Genomic DNA, 19,929 nt, shown 5'->3' with positions numbered 1-19,929 from the left:
AGAATGATGATAAATAGAATATTTACCTTAATATAAAATGTATGTAATTCATCTCACTTGGAAATATGAACGTATATATTTTAATGTGTTCCCAAATTATATTTTTGTTTTCAATGTTTATCAGTAAAACTGCTCATGTATTATATTTTTTCTTACTTTCACTTATAATTATGTTCACTTAATTTTGGATAACTTAAAAAAATTTTATTAATTTTAATCTCAATTTGTAGAAGTGTAACTCATGTAGGCTATTTATAGGAGATTCTTTGGAGACACTGAATGCATCATGAAGTCAATAGAAAAGTGGGCTGTCTTCAGAACAAGACTTTGAAACATGATTATTAATGTTTCACATTAATTAATCACGGTGGAGGGTGGTGGCCATGCAGTAATCACAGATTAATTAATCACAGAGGGATGGAGAAAGCATATGATTATTGAGGATCAATACCACCCAAACCTCTCTCTATTCTCATTGAAACTAAATGTAGTTTTTGGTTTTGTCTTTAGAAATCTTTTTGGGAGGAGAGATGTTTTAGTTCATTTTTTGTATACAATGATACCTGGTTATCAGTTAGCAATTTCATATTTCAGAAACACATTAAAAGTTTTCCACACAAGGCTCTGAGTAGATCATACTACTAACTTTGTCTGTGCCACCATTGACAGTATGAATTTCCAGCTCATGTTGCTCTCATGTGTATGATCAGGAATCCTAGACAGCAATTTACATCAGCCTCTTATGTCTAATGAAAAGAGTTAAGTGACTCTACAGTGGTTTAAGAGTCAGAAAGCATTTGACTTGATAAAGGATGAGAATAATTTCCTGAGAAATCAGTTTTCAAAGTGTTTTTCAGACTATCTACTTCTATTTGAATAGATGCATTTGCTTATCTTCTACTCTTCTAAGAAATACATATATCTATATGAATCTATACAAATATTTGAATATATTAATTAAATTATGCCACCCTTCCCAAAGCCATCATATGCCAGCTGCCCCCTTTCCCACCTCATCTTGTTTTATATGTCCTCCTTCAGCTGTATCAGCTCATATTTGAATTACTTTTGTAAGCCAGGAGGTGTTCTCATGTTTAGAGAGGAGAAGCTTCTTTTTTTAAACTCCAATTCACTTATCATATTTTTCTTGATCCCTGCTTCTAACTATAAAAATCATATTGACTTTGAGTTCTTTGGTCCTTTCTTTCTTTTTGAAGACTGTTAAGACTCTTCAGGGTTAAACAGACAGAAAATACTTCACAAGACTTGTGGGAATGATGAGGTTGGAGGACAGAACATTTCCAGAACTGAGGACGTGGCTGTTCACCAAGCTGCCTTCAGAATGTGGGTTGGGAGGAGGGTGGAATTTGGCAGCTAGAAATCATTGCTCACTTCTCTGAGAACTAGACTTGGCTGGGTCACTGTGCCTTTTCCTCTGTTTCTCATTGGTCTGATCCACCTTTAGGGGTGGTAAGAAAAACAAAGCATGCCAGAACTTAAGTAGTAGAATAAAGAGGATTGAAATGTGAAGATGTAATAAGTATATATCGAGGGTCTACTATGTGCCAAGAACTATACAAAACATCAAAATATTAGAAAGATTAAAAAAGCCACAAATACCAGTCAAGGAGCATACCAGTCAAGGAGCTTCTATATATATGTACACACACATATATATGTATATATATACACACATATACACATACATACATATGTATATATGTGTATGTATATATATATGTATATATTTTCAGTAGGAGGAGGTTAAGCAAGCACATATATAGTTAACCATAATCTAAGACAGACATGTGAATTTAGAGCTTATTGATTAAATACCACAAAACCAACCAAATAAGGAAGCTTATTCTAGAATACTGGTGAACTCAATAAAATTTTATAATTATTCCAAGACAGCTCATTAGTGGGGATTTAACACATCAAGACTAAAATTCTTACCCAAAATATACCATGCCCCTAAGCAGAGGCTGTGATCCGTGCTGAAGTCAGCAGTGTCAGCAGAGCTGATGAAATTGCTGTAGTTGGCTGGATTGCAATCTATTTTTTTTAAGATTTTATTTTTCTTAGAGAAGTTTGAGGTTCACATGAAAAATCAAAGCAGGCACAAAGAGCTCTCATATATGCCCTGTCCCCATACATGCATAGCCTTCCCCATTATCGACATCTCCCATCAGAGTCCATAGTTTACATTAGAGTTCCTCTTCGTGGTGTACACTCTGTGTATACTTATACATACATCATCGTCACAGTACCATTCACAGTGTTTTCATTGTCCTAAAATTCTCCTGTGGTTTGCCTTTTGATCTCCCCATTCCCACCCCAACCCCTGGGTACCACTGATCTTTTTCACTGTTTCCCTAATTTTGCCTTTTCTAGGAATGTCATAGAATTGGAATCATACAGTATGGCTATTCATTTTAAACATAATGAACACTTCCTCTCCATCAAGAAGTCTGTCTTTTAGAATTCTACTTAAGTACATATTTGGCAATGGGTTCTAATGAGCATGGGCTTGTTTTTCCAGGGTCCTCGTGGTCCTCAGGGAATTGATGGAGAACCAGGTGTTCCTGGTCAACCTGGTGCCCCTGGGCCTCCTGGACATCCATCCCACCCAGGACCTGATGGCATGAGCAGGGTAAGTTCTATATATTGTTGACTGTTATATTTCTATTATATATATTAGTTTTTAAATTTTTTTTATTTTTGAAGTATAGTTGACGTACAATGTTATATTAGTTTCAGGTGTACAACCTATTGATTCAATAATTCTATACATTACTCAGTGTTCACCATGATAAGTATAGTTATTATCTGCTACCATACAATATTATTGCAATATTATTCATTGTATCCCCTATGCTGTACTTTTCATTCCAGTAACTTATTTATTTTATAACTAGAAGTTTGTACCTCTTAATCCCCTTCACCTATTTTGCCCATCCTCACCCAAAATTTTGATACATTATTAAGAGTTTAAGTTGTCTTAGTTCAGAAGTTGGCCCTTGACTGCAACAGCAGCTAAGTGAATGCAGTGAACTCAGAAACCCACAGAGAATTGTCAGAAAATTCACAAGAGCATTTTGTAAAGTACCGCTTTGAATGACTTATTTCTCAGTGTCAGTTCTGGAACTGGTTTGGTTCTTTCTGCTGATTCTAAAGGACTGCTAATATTGTTCCCAATATGAATTGAAAAGGGAAACATCTCTAATCTTCTGCTGTTCTTAGGCTCAGAACGGTCACAAAATCTGTGTCATTTCCTCCACAAGAAGGGAGGATGACAGATCCATTATGATGTATATAGAAAGGCTACCTAGTTGACACTAAAAATGTTATCTGATTACTTCCCAAATTTTAGTTTCCTGCAAGAAATAAAATAAAGCAAAATATCTTTCGATACCTGCTTCTTTGAATTCTTGGTGGCAGACATAGGTGATTTATAAGTAGATTGCATAGCAAAACAAGGGAACATATGGAGCCCTGAAATATGATTTTTGTTTTATAACAATTTATACATTTATTTCTCAACTGATTATAGAAGTAATTGCCAATTAATTTTTTTAATAATATACACATTTACCCCCCCAAATCTGGAAAGAACTCCGGGAATATATGTGGACAATTTTGGTCAGTTGGGTTACCAGAGTTTTTGTGATGTGAAAGAAAATAGGTAAAACTGTTGCCAATTCTTGGAATAGTCAAAGATTAGAAGGATTATAAAATCTTTATCAACTTATATAAATACAGTGTAAAGTTTACTGGTCATGAACAAAGAAACAAGAATACCATCTAAGTAAAATAGTCTCAAATTGAAACTGGAATCTTTAGGGAATATGTTTAAAAGCATCTCTTAGGCTCTGTTCAGATTTTTGGCATGGGAGAAAATCAGATAAAGAGATTTAAAGCTGAAATCGATGAGACTGGAAGAATGATACATGCTTTTACCAAGTATGAGACATTTGTCCCATTGAAGTCGTTATTCTGAAGCAACATAGTCATAAATATTCTAAGGAAGATTGTTCAATCAGAAACACATACAATGAAAAAGAATTTGAATCTTTTTCTGTGCTTTAAAGTCTAAAATATCAAATGATTCTCAACAGAGCCATTCTATAAGAATCCCAGAGAATGTGCATTTCTGAATGTAAGTTTGTTGATATATGTCTCTTACTTTGGAAATAACATGAAGACATTGCATTTATAGCCATTTTCAGCTCAGATGGCTGGATTGGATGAAAAATCTGGACTTGGGAGTCAAGTAGGACTGATGCCTGGATCTGTGGTAAGTGAAAATTTTACTGATAATCAAGGTTCTTGTGGAAAATAACATTTTGTAAAGCAAGGTTTGAATTTGCTAATTAAGAAGTAATATGTGTCTTATTTTTTTGTAAGTTTATTTTGAGATTGGGGCAGGGGTGGGGGTTGGTGGTGAAAGGGCAGAGAGAGACAGGTAGAAAGAGAAAATCCCAAGAAGGCTCTATGCTGTTCGCCTGGAGGCCAACTGTGGGGCTCAATCTCACAAACATGAGATCATGACCTTAGCTGAAATCAAGTGGGATGCTTAATTGACTAAGCCACCCAGGCACCCCAAGAAGTAATATGTGTCTTCTTAAATAAATCCACCCATTAATTCATTCAATTTATGTATCAAATCCTGCCATGCACCAATTAAAAAAGCCTAGTGGGTGTTCCATTCATAACTGTGTGAAGTATTTGTTGACTTTAATAAAGGGCTGCCTATATATTTTATTTAAAATTGGAAGAAAATAAAGAATTTAAACATATAACCTACTACAACAAAAACTGTACTTTTAATGGTGTTAGAAACAGTGATGTGGCAAAATTTTGACATGGGAAATTTTGCCATTTTAATTTTCATTATTTCCTATGTAATATCCTCTGGATGCCTATGCCAACAACTCTGAAGTTTCCTGACTGGACCTGCTAACCGTTCCCATTCTCTTTTGAATTTCTTCAACTGCCAAAAAGAGTCCCATTTTCTCTGGGCAAGTACTTTAACCTGGGTATTTGGAGAAAACAAGCTCACTGAATGAATTAATACTTATCAAACCAACAATCCCATGCTTTTCTTGTTCATAACATAATTCAAAGGCATCCCAGATTAATGGAGTTTCAAGGCAATAGCAAGTATAAAATTAGACCACAGAACCACCCCCTTTACCCATCCTTAAGGCCAGCATTATGAGTGACTTAAATATTGTTTGTATACTTTTTAAGTCACTAGCAGTATGGGCTCATACAATGATTATCTTGGGATATTTTTCTGAAATATATGAGTTTTCATCCATTTGAAGTTCAATTGCATATATGTTTGTTTATTTATTTATTTGTTTGTTTGTTTGTTTGTTTATTTAAATGTTTATTTTGAGAGAGTATGAGCAGGGGAGGGCGGAGTGAGAGGGAGAATCTTTTTTTTTTAATTTTTTTAAATGTTTATTTTTGAGAGAGAGAGAGAGAGAGAGAGCAGGGGAGGGGCAGAGAGAGAAGGGGACAGAGGATACAAATCTGGCTCTGCACTGACAGCAGAGAGCCCAATGTTGGGTTTGAACTCAGGAACCACAAGATCCCTACCTGAGTAAAAGTCAGTTTAACCGACTGAGGCATCCAGGCATCCCTATGCTTATTTTTTTTAATGGGGCTTTTGCTTTCTTACTAGCTAAAAATCTGATCAATTCAGAATAAAAGTTTAATTTTTTTGCCATAAGAACAAATGGTTTTGATTTGATTTCACTTTCCCTGACATTTACAAAATTAGGTAAAATTAGGTAGATATATTATTTTTTTTTCAACGTTTATTTATTTTTGGGACAGAGAGAGACAGAGCATGAACGGGGGAGGGGCAGAGAGAGAGGGAGACACAGAATCAGAAACAGGCTCCAGGCTCCGAGCCATCAGCCCAGAGCCCGACGCGGGGCTCGAACTCACGGACCGCGAGATCGTGACCTGGCTGAAGTCGGACGCTTAACCGACTGCGCCACCCAGGCGCCCCAAGATATATTATTAATAAAATGTTTCAAATTGCATTTTCCTTTTCTTCCCTTTGTCATACCTTGGTATAATCATTTCATGTTTAATAGGGGAAAGCCTGTGTTGATCCTTTAAATGTATGTTATGAAAGACAAAAAGAATCCAGAAATCTCAGTGCCATAGATAATTGTAAATTAACACTTACTATAATCTAGTCAATATTGTTGATGGCTTCATAAGTCTTTAATTCGATGTGCTCACAAGTTTTCTGCCATGAAGCTGAAGAACAGTTTGATATAGACAGTTTGATAATGCCTGCCAAGATTTTTCTTTTGTTGGCTGTTCTGGCTTAACAGAACCACCCTCATGCATGCAAATGCTCTTGTTCCAAAGACATTGGGTGTATACAGGCATATCCTTTTTTCCCTTTATGAGACTGAAAGTATGTATAAAATCATCCCAAATGTTGTCCAGACTTTAATCTTCTTGAATTTAGCTGCATTCCAGATGAGTACAAATGGAGAATGTCATCATCTTCTGCTGTCAGAGCTTCACTTTTCCAGATTCTAAGACTGATTCAACATTTTTGAAATGTTTGGCCTAATTGTCATGAACACTATCCAACTCTTCTCATTTGTTTTTAAGGGTCCTGTTGGCCCAAGGGGACCTCAAGGCTTACAAGGGCAGCAAGTAAGTCTTTTTATGATTAAACTACATACTATAGCAAAAAAGAAACAAATACAAATAAGGTCTCTGTGACATGAGTGTTTTTTGGCCAGCCTTTAAATTTCATATTGTAATGCTCACTTTGAACAGGCTGTATTTAATTAACTTCTGCTCAGAAATATATGCAATATGTTTTTCAAGTTTCTTCATGGGACTGAAGTTCCATCATCTGGATTCTTTATGTGACTGGCCTTCAATGCAAAGAATTTTTGTACCTTCGCTTCTGAAATAACAGATCATTATCTCACATCATAATGAAAATTCTCATAATTGGTTATGTGCTAACTCTGAGGCTGTGAAATCAGATCACAGAAGCTACCATGTGGTGTTAGAAATCACAGTCAAGGTAATCAATCCATGGAATCTTTAAGAAGAATATAATACTCTACTTTCTTTCTATAGCATATCAAATACCAATAAAATAGTAATGTAGTACTCTTTTAATTTTTGTGGTGATTTAACCAGCAGTAGGAAATAAGTTTTCAAGAGAAAGGGAAAGAAAGAATTCTTAGCTCTTACCGTCTTGTCATTATCATGTGTGTGGAGTTTTACCTTACGCCATTTTATATTACTGCCATTGGTGAATAGAAAATGTAGTTGTTGGTGATGATGAAGAAGATGACAATCATGATCATGATGATAACTATCCCATCGATGGAACACTCTATGCAAGCATTATTCTAGGTTCTTAACATGCATTTGTTATTAAGAGAGTTACAACAGCCTAATGAAGTAGGTAGCTTGATTATTCTCACTTCAAAGATTAGGAAATTGAGGTATAGAGAGATTAAGTGACTCACGCAAAGTTGGAAAGTGGTAGAGCCAACAATTTAATTTATTCTGTTTTTCTTTGGTTTGTGTATATAATAAACATATAATTATATTTATTTACATAATTTGTTCTCAATTTTAGGGTGGTGTTGGCCCTACAGGACCTCCTGGCGAACCTGGTGAACCTGGACCAATGGTAAATGTCAAGTAAGCATGTAGACCCTGTTAAATATGGGCCCAGGATTATAATAATGTTGTGAATTTTTTATTTTACCAGCTCTTTCCTAAAGTAGCAAGAAATTACAGTCCAGTTCAGGAGGCCTGTATTATGGACAGTGCTTAAGATATATGTTTCTTATAGCAGGGTATTCGAATTTTGTTAATATTTATGTATTTTTTGAGAGACAGAGAGAATGTGAGTGTGAGTGGGGGAGGGGCAGAGAGAGAGGGAGACACAAAATCTGAAGCAGGCTCCAGGCTCTGAGCTGTCAGTACAGAGCCTGACGTGGGCTTGAACTCACAGATGTCTAGATCACGACCCAAACTGAAGTGGATGCTTAACTGAGCCACCCAGGTGCCCCTGTAGTAGAGTATTTAAGTTCAGAGGCTTTGAATATGGTTAGCAGACCATGCTGAGATATTTGCATTCATGAAATTAAAATTCTTTCCTTTGAGTACCTAATCAAGGCATGCAACATAAAATTCAGAATATTAATAAACCTATTTTCTGTGATATTTTTCATTTGTCTCAACAATATTTTAGGTTATCTCATTGGTAGGTATAGGTAAATATAAGTAAATTTTCTTTTTTCCTTTTGTTTTATTTTGTTATTAGGGCCCAATAGGTGCGCGTGGACCAGAGGGCCCTCCTGGAAAACCTGGTGAAGATGTAAGCTGCCATCCTTCATTTTGCTTTGAAATTTTGCAGAAGTTAAGAAGGAGCTACATGAATATTATTCATTAATTCCCAATTTATTTTCTCCACTTTTAGCTTCCATTAAATGCACACAAAACTGGAGAACTCAGAGTGTGGTTTTACAAAATCTATAAGTATTCTTAATTTTGATGGTTTTATATCATTAGGTATTCTCTTTTTCCTTGTATTCCCCAGGTTTTTTTGTCCATTATAATTTCTCTGTAAGATACTAGAATTGCTGTCATGATAGCCACAACTTTTGCTGGTGGAACCTTTGAAATGAATTTAAAGAAAAATACATTGCTCTGATGGCTAACCATCATCACGAAGTCTTCATTGAATGGAGTTTTTTAACGTGCTGATAGTATAGTGCCAATATTGTTCTCCAATGCTGAAAAAGCCATTTCCTCATTTTCAAAGTTGAGACTCAACTTCAGATTTTAACAGTAATAACATGTGATCTAAAAACAGGGTGCAAAAACAGATTTGCTTCTCTGGATTTTTTTTGTTAGTTGTACCAAAGTTGAGGATAAAACCATGGTTAAATCATTAATTTCTCTGTGATACTACACCAAGTAAATACTTTCTCCTTGTGTGTCGTGAGATTTATTTAAGGAGATTACATTGAATTTGGTCATAAGGAAAATATGTCTAGTAGTTCTTAGTTTATCACAAGAAATGACAAGTAGTACTCTTAAAAACTTTTAATTCAGTGCCACATGTGGATATAGAATTTCATAGCATATGTCTCTGTGTGTACATGTGTGTAAATTTTGACATTTATGAAATGGTAAGCTAGGTCAGACTAGTATAATTTATATTAATTTCTTCTTCTGGATAAATTAATGAGAACTTCACAAACTGACTTGCTCTAATGGATTGCCATCAGGAGTAGAGCCAGTACTTTTATACTGTTTAGAGCTTTGGGCATGAGCTTTCTTAAAACGTCTTTTGTCTGCAATTGATTTGTCATCTAGTCTTAGAAGGGAACATTTGAATCCTCTTTGTTTCTCCCTCACCTTGCCTTTTTTTTTTTTACCTTAAAGGGTGAACCTGGTAGAAATGGAAACCCTGGTGAAGTGGGATTTGCAGGATCTCCAGTAAGTTTATAATTGTCAGTACAATGCCATGAAGGCCAACTTTGAAAGGCAAAGAACATTAAAATTACCTTGTGCTTCATTCTATGCATGTGGACTAGTTGCTCTCACCAACATATGTTCCCTTCTGTCATCGTGAAGCAGTACATTTTGCCAGAGTGATAGCTAATTCCAATTTCCTATTTTGCATTGGCCCCATATGAACAATTGGCATCAGATAGTCATTTTATAACCTAATACGGATACTCTCCAAACTTACTTTCAAATTTGCAAAGTCACCAGCCTGACCTCTTTACATTTCCCAACATCCTAATCCCATTTATATTTTTAATATTTTATTTTTTGTTGTTCACATATCAAAAAGAACAGCTTGAAAATTTATTGATTTGTCTTTTATATATGATAGGGGCAATAAATTATGCCTCTTTGGCTGCTCTCCAAACCCTAATGTTGGCTGAAATCCTTAATTGGTGTTCTGGACCCTAAAATCTTATGACAAGATATACTGATGGCCAGCACTCCTAACAGAGCTGTTTTTCCCTCCTTGGTTTACTACAGAGACACGTCCCTGGTGACGCGCTCCACCAGAATTCAGGATCTGAGCCCCTTGGCCATATTCTAAACCCACCTTTCTGTCTCACTCATGTTACTTTTAGAGGCCCTCTCCTAGGATATGCTACGCAGCCAATGGGGAAAATTAGAGATCAGCAAGTGAAACCCTCTTAACATTCTTGCTCTTAAAGTTTCTTCTTGTCTGGCATCCTCTAAATGGATTTAACCTTCTACTCCCTGCATTTCCTATGATTTTCTAATGTTTCTTGCAATCAATACAACCAATAGTGCTGAATTAGTCTCCATTTACTTCCTGAAAAGTATTGAGGTTCAGTGCTTGGAGTTTTTTAAAATAAATGAGTGCTCATCTTTTAAGGGAATTTACAGGGCTGTAAGGATTAGTTTCAAATATAAAACCCATTTCCCAGCTCCCTGCTCTCTCTCTTTCCTTTCCTCCCCCATCAGCCTGGGGAGTCAGTGCAGACGAAGGCATGAGGTTTAGTCATTAGCACAGATGTCCACGTCAGCCGGTCCAGGCTTGAACTCCCACCCTGCTGCACTCTTGCACATCCTCTCAGTGTGGGCCCTCCATGGGGAGGAAGCAGGCCCTGCCAGCATGTCACAGATGCACTCTGCGAGCGCTGTGCAATGACATGTGATTGGGGTGTGATGACAGTCTTGGGTCAGCAGAAAGAGAAAATTTTATGAGTACTGGTACATCTGGTTCATTTTCTTGTTGCATTAGAGATATGTAATCACTTGAGAATTTCCTTGCAGACCACAAAAACTCAAAGTTAACTAATTACTTGAAATAACATAGTTCAGTAATTCTCCTATAGGCTCAGTGTACTGTGTTTTCTGCTCAGGAAAGAGGGGGAGCAAATCTACGTAAAGGGGAGCATTCCAGTGGAAAAACTTAAAGGAAGTTCTTGAAGTGAGGAATTCCTAAGCAGGGCTGTGTAAACAGAAGAATTAGTGGAACTTTATTTGTCCAGAGAACGTGGTTTGATGTGCCCTGACTGTTATAATCCTTCCTTAAAGCACTACTGAGACATTTTCCCTACAAGAGGTCACAGAGGAATGATTGCTTTGCTTTTATCATATGAATTTCATTTAAGGAGTATTCACTCATTTAGGAAACAGTGAATGAAGGCTATGATGTACAAAACAGAAGACTTTTCCATCTGTGTAAGATTGTGTTAGAATAAGAGAAGTTCCTTAGGAAAGGCTTAGGAAAAGTGCTTGAGTGTTAAGAGAAATGTTAAACCATTTCTTCAGTTGTTTATACAATGATTATTCCTTGAATGCCCACTCACGTAAGGCTTAGTGCCAGGCATATGCAGATTAATAGTAATAATTGTTAATAATTGATACAGCAACCTTTGCTATCAGTGTACTCAATCGACTGGTACCAGTGGTAATAGCATTCAGTTCAAAACCAAATTAATGTAGGCAATGAGAATAACTGAATAATTAAGTCACCAGGTCCTTATCTATTTTAAGAGGGTATGAGGAAAAAGTTTGAAGCATCATTTCAAAGTAGTCATATCATTTGGATTTAATTTTCTGTTTGATTTCTATTGTTTTTTATTCACTATCCTTAGGTGGAGGATGCATAAAATTAGCATAAATTAAGGAGTTATTGAGTCAAGGAACCAACTTCATCTCTCTGTATTTTTGACCATCCCTTCTGTTGGATATTTCATTTCTTCAATTAATCTTTTAAACAATCACAAATCCATAAAGCTTCTGAACATTTTACTTGAAATCAATTTCTGATCACATTTTAATGCAATCTCCCCAATCATATTCTGCTACCAATATTTAGTAGTTCAGAGAAAATAAAACACATTGGTGTGTACAAGTTTATTGATTCTTCTGCCACAAATAAAGCACAATATAGAGAAAGCATAGTTTTCCTTAAGTTACTTTTCTGGTTTTTTTCCATGTACAGTGACGTAGTTGATTCAGACATTGAACATGTTGATTCAGGCTTATTTTCTTGTTTTTTGTTTGTTTTTTCTATGTTGTGGGGTTTTTTTTTGCTACTAATTATAAGCAGTGATATAATTTCAAAATTTGGAAATGTCATCAAATCAATACCTGGCATTAATCCATGCCTTTGTGTAAGTCATGTTTCCATACCTAACAGTGAGTTTGCTTTGCTAATTTTTGATCATCTAGGTGTATTTCGACAGATTAAAAGTACACTGCCCCTTTCTCTTCTTTGGTATGTTAGTGGAAAACTATGTATTAGATTTTCAGTTTGAACAAAAAGTGTATTAAGCAGTTTCCTGTTCTTATTAATGACTCTCAAATGCCTTCTCTATTTTTTCCACAGGGAGCTCGAGGATTTCCTGGGGCTCCTGGTCTTCCAGGCCTGAAGGGTCACCGAGTAAGTTCAATCCTTTATAATCCTTGCAGATACCATGGCTTATACCAGTAGGGTCGGGGGGGGGGGGGAGGGCGGGGCATTACCTTTAACATCTTTACAATTCTATTTGTCATTTGTCTTTAACTGGCTGTAGTGTCAGTATTCATCTCTGGTCACCAACTTCACAATGCTTTTTTCTATTTCCTTTGAATTTTATCTGATTTTATAACAAATATATTTTGTGTTCTTACCCCCGTGCTGGCTACTGTGCTACAAAAGAAGACATAGTGGTGAATGAGAAAAATCCCATGGTTGTCAGCTTCAGGCTAATAAGGTTTACAGTTAAGAAAAAATAACTGCTCCATAATGAAATAAGTGACATGATACTAGAAAGTGCACTAAAACATAGGATGGGCCCAGTCAACCCCGATGTGGAAGGCATGGAATGCTTCTGTCTTTATAACTCAAGATAATTAGTATGTAATTATTATATATTATCTACATATATGGAAATTACATATCACTCAAAATGGAGGTAAAACTGCTGCCCAGTAGCCCCCAGCCTGACTTCAGCAGTGGCTGCTGCCAGCAGGGGGAGGAGGAAGAAGATCCAAAGGAACTAGAGCAGTTGAGAAAACTGTTTATTGGTGGTCTGAGCTTTGAAACTACAGATGATGGTTTCAGAGGACATTTTGAGACATGGCACACTCACAGATTTCGTGGTGATGAGAGACCCCAGGGGTTTGGGTTTTGTGAATTGCTCTTGTGTTAGGAGGAGGCAACAGCAATATGTGCTTAACAACAAAAGGTTGATGGGTGTGAAGGGGAACCAAAGAGAGATATTTCTAGAGAGGATTCTGTCCATCTAACGATGAAGAAAGTGTTCACTGGTGGCATGACAGAAGATAGACAAGAGTATAACCTGAGAAACTTCTTTGAAAAGTATGGCAAGATTGAAACCATAGAAGTTATGGAGGACAGGCAGAGTGGAAAAAAGAGAGGGTTGCCTTTATAACTTCTATAAAAAATATTTATTTTGAGAGAGAAAGAGTGCACGCATGTGCACAAGCAGGAGAGGGGCAGAGAGAGAGAGAGGGAGAGAGAGAATCCCAAGCAGGCTCTGCACTATCAGCACAGAACTGTGAGATCACGACCTGCCTGAACCAATATCAAGAGTTGGACCCTTAGTCGACTGAGCCACTCAGTGCACCCCTGCTTTTGTAACTTTTGATGATCATGATAAGGTTGATAAAATTGTTGTTCAGAAATACCATACTACTAATGGGCATAATTGTGAAGTGGAAAAGGCCGTTTCTCAACAAGAAATGCAGTCTGCTAGATCACAAAGAGGTCATGGAGTTGGATCTGGCAACTTTATGTGTCGTGGAGGAAACTTCAGAGGTGGCGGTAGCTTTGGCCATGGTGGAAACTTTGGTGGAAGAGAAGGCTATTGTGGTGGAGACAATGGCAGCAGAGGTAGTTTTGGAGGAGGTGATGGTGGATAAAGTGTATTTGGAGGTGATGGTGGCAACTATGAGGGTAGTCCTGGTTGCAATAGTAGAGGAGGCTATGGTGGTGGTGGACCAGGATATGGAAACCAAGGAGGCAGATTTGGCTTTGGTGGTGGAGGATATAATGCTTACCATGAAGGAGGAAATGTTGGAGGCAACTATGGTGGTGGTGGGAACCATAATGATTTTGGAAATTATAGAGGACAATAGCAATCAAATTATAGACTCATGAAGGGGGCAGTTTTGGTGGAAGAAACATGGGCTTGTCCCTACAGTAATGGTTATGGATCTGGTGGTGGAAGTGGTGGATATGGTGGTACAAGCTGCTAAAATAATTCAGAAGGAAAAGCTACAGTTCTTAGCAGGAGAGAAAGCGAGGAGTTGTCAGGAAAGCTGCAGGTTACTTTGAGGCAGTCATCCCAAATACTTGAGAGGAACTGTAAAAATCTGCCAGAGAGGAGTGATGATCCATAGTCAGAAAAGTTATTTCAGCTTAAACAGGAAACCCTTTTTGTTCACGTCTGTCATAGCCACAGTTTGCAAACAGTGCAGTTACTGACTAATGCAACGTGGTGTTAAATTGATGTATGTTCCTGAGGTCTTTTATCTGTTGTGGCTTTGTCTTTGTCTTTGTCTTTCATTACATCAGGTATGTTGCCTAGTAAATTGTGGTAGTGGTACCAGGAACAAAATATTCAGGAATTTTTAACTTTGCAATATTTGCATAGTTCAGTTTTTCTACATTTTACTACAGAAACTTTAACAAAATGCAGTTTTGAATGTGTTTCCTTGTGAGTTAACAAGTAAAGAAGATCATTGTTAATTACTAGTTTGTATGAATTTTGTTAAAGTTAACTGTAAAGAAACACCTGACTTGCAGTTTTAAGGGGAGTCTATTCTCTGCATTTAAACCATGAAATGAATGCGCTCTGACATATGGAGAGAATAGATATTTGTATGTTTGCAATGTGTGTTTTAGATAAATAGAATTGGGTATTTAAGTTAGCATATTTGTGAATGTAACAGCATTAATATTTACCTTCAAATGAAGCAAATCTCAAAATTCCAAAAATTGCAGGTTGATAGATCTATCTATCTATCTATCTATCTATCTATCTATCTATCTATCTTCTATCATCTATCATCTTTCTATCATCTATCTATCACAAAGCATGGCTGATATTTAATAAGTATATACTGGTTGGTCTCTGTTTTGAGTAGTGAGTTTCTGATTAGAATGCTTGGTGCTCTACTAGTTATTAATTATTTTGAACATCAACCCGGCTATAACCCATATCTTGTAAGTATATAAACTCTATAATTACTTGTCTTCTATAAAGCCACCATAAGTTTTTCATTTGTAGTTATAGAATAAATTTCTATGAAGTCACAAAAATTTAAAGGGTGAGAACATCATAAATTAAAAATGTTATTTGAAGGGAGAAACCTTTTTAATTTTCTTTGAATAGGCTTTCAAAAAACCTTTAATTTAATTTTCTTTGAATAGGCTTTCACAAAATGTTGAGAATTTGTAAACATTTTGGGTAACGACTTTAAATATCTGTTTTTATAAGACACTTTCTGTGAGCTTATTTTTGGTTCTTCTTTTACACATCTAATAATCAAAAAAAGCAGAAAAACACAAATTTATATTTTTCTTCTTAGGGACACAAAGGTCTTGAAGGCCCTAAAGGTGAAGTTGGAGCACCTGGTTCCAAGGTAACTGTACAGTAGCTTAATCTAATCCCACAATTGCCTTTCAGGGTTGCGGTCAGGTCCCTACCAGTTTTTTCAGAACCACCTTAAATTCTGGAGGAAAGAGGAGTATAGAAAAGGGATAGTTGAGTAGATAAATATAATTTTTCATAGATGAGTGGCAATAGGTTTAGCAGGATACGTGACATGGATTAAATTTGCCCCTAAGAGTAGCCACCATGGCATTGGGTTTATACCCCTGTAGGATGGGTGTAGATGGGTGGATGAAGATGGTACTGCGAATTCACTCTTTTTTCTCCTTCAAAAATATCTGAGAGGTTTAGGTAGTTTATTAGCTCAATTTTTAAAAAAAAATTTTTTTTACGTTTATTTATTGTTGAGACAGAGAGAGACAGAGCATGAATGGGGGAGGGGCAGAGAGAGAGGGAGACACAGAATCGGAAGCAGGCTCCAGGCTCCGAGCCATCAGCCCAGAGCCCGACGCGGGGCTCGAACTCACGGACCTCGAGATCGTGACCTGAGCTGAAGTCGGACGCTCAACCGACTGAGCCACCCAGGCGCCCCGATTAGCTCAATTTTTAAAGTACCCTTTCGATTCCAGGGCCTTCTAGCCATTGTTGTTTCTTCCCAAGATGTGTTTATGTTGAGAGAGAGAGAGAGAGAGAGAGAGAGAGAGACCATAGAAGAAATACAGAGGACTTTTTAGTGGGAAGCATCATGTGAAATATATATAAATGTGAGATATATGTACATACATATATGTATGTGTGTGTTTGTGTTGGCTTTAAATTTTTAATTTTTGAACTTCCTATAATAGATCTTAAAGGAATATTAATCAATTTTAACTTTATATAAAGTTTTACTTGAGCTTAAGTATCATCAGACATAAACATATAATTACTTTGTTGATACTAATTAATGTGGGCGGATGTGATAGTTCCATCAATCTTGTTTATATCCTCAATTTATTTTATACTTATTTCCATAGAAACTAAATTGCCATCGCTCTTTGAGAAAAAGTAATACAGCAGAATTTTGAGGTCCGTCATTTCAAGTATGCCTTTCAAATAGCCAGTTTGAAAATATACTTTTAAAATGACATACGCATAGAAAAAGTGATGTGAATATCAATTGTAGGTTTCTTATACTGTACTATAATCTCATTTTTGCTTTAGGGTGAAGCTGGCCCTACTGGTCCAATGGGTGCCATGGGTCCTATGGTATGTATCAATTTAATACTTAGAGCATTTTTTGCTTTTTAGACTATATTAAGTGAATGTTTAAATGCAAAATAAAAAAAAACATGGAGGAAATATGATAGCTGATGAAGTAATCTTGATTACCAGCTGGCAGACCAGCACACTCAGAGAATTGCACCCTTTGAATAGAAAAAGTTTCTTGTTTCTTAGTGTTTAAATCAGGATTATTATAGACTTAGCCCATTGAAGCTATATAAAGTGAAATCTGTTTAGGTAAGAGGTGGTAGGTTATGTATCCCCACAGGTAGAGAGTTTCAAACCTGAAGTTGTTCCTTGTTTGGTCATATTGTTTGGTAGCTAATAATATTGAGTCTCGATTGAGTTGAGTGGTGTAGTCAAACTACCTTAGAATTCAAATAAGATGCTTTAAGATATTTTTTTCCCCTCTCTCATCTGTAGGGTCCAAGGGGAATGCCAGGAGAAAGAGGGAGACTTGGGCCACAGGGTGCTCCTGTAAGTATGTATATTTCAACTCTCTCAAATGAACTGAACATGTCTTTTAAATGAGACTATGGTACTGGTTGCCTACATTTAAATTTATTTTTTTATCTTTATTTTTTATTTTGAAATAAATTTAGGTTTACAGAAAAGTTGCAAAGATACTATGGAGAGTTTCTGTGTACGCTTCACCTACCTTTTGTTAATGTTAACATCTTATATAACCACAGTGTATTTGTTGCTTACTTATCTGAATGCTGAAGTTAAGAAAACTATAAAAACCTACAGCAACATGGAATATAGTCCATGGGAAAATATGAAATTGGGAATAGTAGTAAAATTATAATAATAGGTTACATTTTTCAAGCAGGTTTTATATGCCAAGCATTCTTCCATTATCTTTATTTTATATCCATCACAATCCTGAAAGGTAAGTACTGAGTGTACCCTTACAAGAGCTGAGTTTCTTTATCATCTGTCTTTGATTTATTTTATTATTAAAAATTTTTACATTTATTTATTTTTGAGAGACAGAGTGAGACAGTGCATGAGTAGGGGAGGGCCAGGGAGAAAGGGAGACACAGAATCTGAGGCAGGCTCCAGGCTCTGAGCTGTCAGCACAGAGTCCAATGCGGGGCTCGAACCCACGAACAGTGAGATCATGACCTGAGTTGAAGTCGGAAGCTCAACCAACTACGCCATGCAGGCACCCTTGTCTTTGATTTATTTTAAATGCATAGATTGAGAAATACTTTTACTGTCTGCCTATGTACCTTGAACCTAGCTAGAAAGGGGGAATATTCTATTAATTCTCTTCATAGATCTCTGAAGGTTAGGCAGCTAATATTTCAACCTTGCAATTCATTATATTTTACCTGTTTTCATTTGGACTGTTTCATTTACCTGTTTTCAATTAAGGACTGCCACCTTGCCTCTTATTATTTTTACATTTATCATCCCCATTAGTATTAGGAATCTCACTCAGGTTTACAGCATCCCCTGATGTTACCCTTAGCCTACAGAAGAAAACCACTTTAGAGTTTCTCAATGGTGTCAAAGTCAGGGCCCTGGTTTGGGAGAAGTGAGACCTTCTCACTAGGCCAATCCTTGTCCCCTTGAAGATAGACTGTCCTCTGGAAACATAGAAAATATTGTAGAATATAGTCAACTGTTGATGTATCCATCCTTACATAATATATCCGATCTAGTATGTTCATTTCTCTGTGCTTTCTTCTGCTGTCTGCCAAGACAGTTCTGGCATTTCTACCTCACTTAGTGTGGGGCATTGCTCTTTCTGAGTTTCCAAGAACCATCTTCCATGTTAATACCATCTTTCAGGATATTTATGAGAGTGTTAAATGTGTATCATGGGAGAGTATTTCCATATCATTAAAGTTCTCCACTTTATATCCTTTCCCTCACGATCCAGTACCTTCAGGACCTACTCCCACACATTCTATTTTGGATTCTGGCTCTACATGATGTATAGGACTCAAAGCTCCTTTGGGGTGTATTTTCCCTCTTTTATCAGAAGAAGATTTTCCTCAACTCAGTTATTTTGTGACTTGATGCTAGTTATTGGTCTGGTGGCCAACGAGCAGGGACAAGTGGTGGTGGTGGTGATAGCATATGTTGTCCGATAAAGTAGAGGCTTCTGCAACATCTTTAAGGAAGGGAGAAGTATAAGCTGTTAAAGGTGGGAACGGTGAGAATTTCTACAGGCCCATAGGCTTCAGGGTTGAGATTTCAAAGTTCTTAAGATATCCCAATGTCAAATTACATTCCTTCTAATCAAAGCCCCTGACCATGGCATAACAGCCTTTCCATGTTTTAGAATTCAACCTTCTCAAGAACTCTTGAACCTTTATCAAGCCCTGGGCCCAACCTTCAGGATTTTCTTCCCTCAGACTGTAGAAGATCACAAGATTTTAAAATGCTTCCAAGGAATCTTATATTGATCATTAATCACGATTAGCCTTTCAAAGTCTTTCTCCAGTGTATTCATTCAACAAGTTCATGCAATTCCATCAACTTTATAATTGCTATTTCTTCTAAACCTTTTCAAGTGCCTGAGCTATTGTACCCATAGCCCTTTCTCTTACACTTGTGCCCTCTCTTAGTTTACCATTGGAGGCAATATTTATTGCTGCATTACCACCAGACGTCAAGAGTGAATCAGACTTCATTGATCACCAGCTGGTCAGTGAGGAATCCAGCTTTAAAATTCCATTTTAGAGTCTGCTTTTTTTGTACTACTTCTGGTACCAATGGTATTGGTCTCAGTTCAGGTTTCCCAGGAAACAGCATCAAAGCAAAGACTGGTGTGCAGGAAATTTATTGGGGAGTGCTCTCAGAAACTACATTGGTGAAGAAATGAATAAAAAACAGGCTTTGTTGCATGGAGAATATAAACTGTACTATAATTACAACAAAGACCCCAGTCTCCATGAGTCTTCTGTTCCATGAGAACTATGGGCCCGGGATGGCTTTTCAGACTTGTCTTGAATGAGGGCCAATCCTTTGTACTGCTTCATTGACCTTGGAAGAGGCATAATTTTGGGAATGC

The 19,929-nt window shown here is 36.8% G+C and overlaps 1 protein-coding gene and 1 pseudogene across 1 annotated transcript in view; both read left to right on the top strand.

Annotated features, from left to right (window-relative positions):
* Window positions 1-19,929, top strand: part of COL5A2 (collagen type V alpha 2 chain) — a 146,907-nt gene that overhangs the window by 85,003 nt on the left and 41,975 nt on the right. Inside the window, exons 7-16 of the mRNA XM_043577277.1 lie at window positions 2,543-2,653; window positions 4,220-4,297; window positions 6,649-6,693; window positions 7,643-7,696; window positions 8,336-8,389; window positions 9,463-9,516; window positions 12,407-12,460; window positions 15,616-15,669; window positions 16,842-16,886; window positions 17,325-17,378. Coding sequence (XP_043433212.1) covers window positions 2,543-2,653; window positions 4,220-4,297; window positions 6,649-6,693; window positions 7,643-7,696; window positions 8,336-8,389; window positions 9,463-9,516; window positions 12,407-12,460; window positions 15,616-15,669; window positions 16,842-16,886; window positions 17,325-17,378 — 603 coding nt within the window. The remainder of the gene's footprint in view (window positions 1-2,542; window positions 2,654-4,219; window positions 4,298-6,648; window positions 6,694-7,642; window positions 7,697-8,335; window positions 8,390-9,462; window positions 9,517-12,406; window positions 12,461-15,615; window positions 15,670-16,841; window positions 16,887-17,324; window positions 17,379-19,929) is intronic.
* On the top strand, window positions 12,467-14,663 carry LOC122481556 (annotated as a pseudogene).

The sequence above is a fragment of the Prionailurus bengalensis genome, chromosome C1, assembly GCF_016509475.1.
Source record: "Prionailurus bengalensis isolate Pbe53 chromosome C1, Fcat_Pben_1.1_paternal_pri, whole genome shotgun sequence".
NCBI classification, from domain to species: Eukaryota; Metazoa; Chordata; class Mammalia; order Carnivora; family Felidae; genus Prionailurus; species Prionailurus bengalensis.
This window is presented reverse-complemented; position numbering and strand designations above follow the sequence as displayed.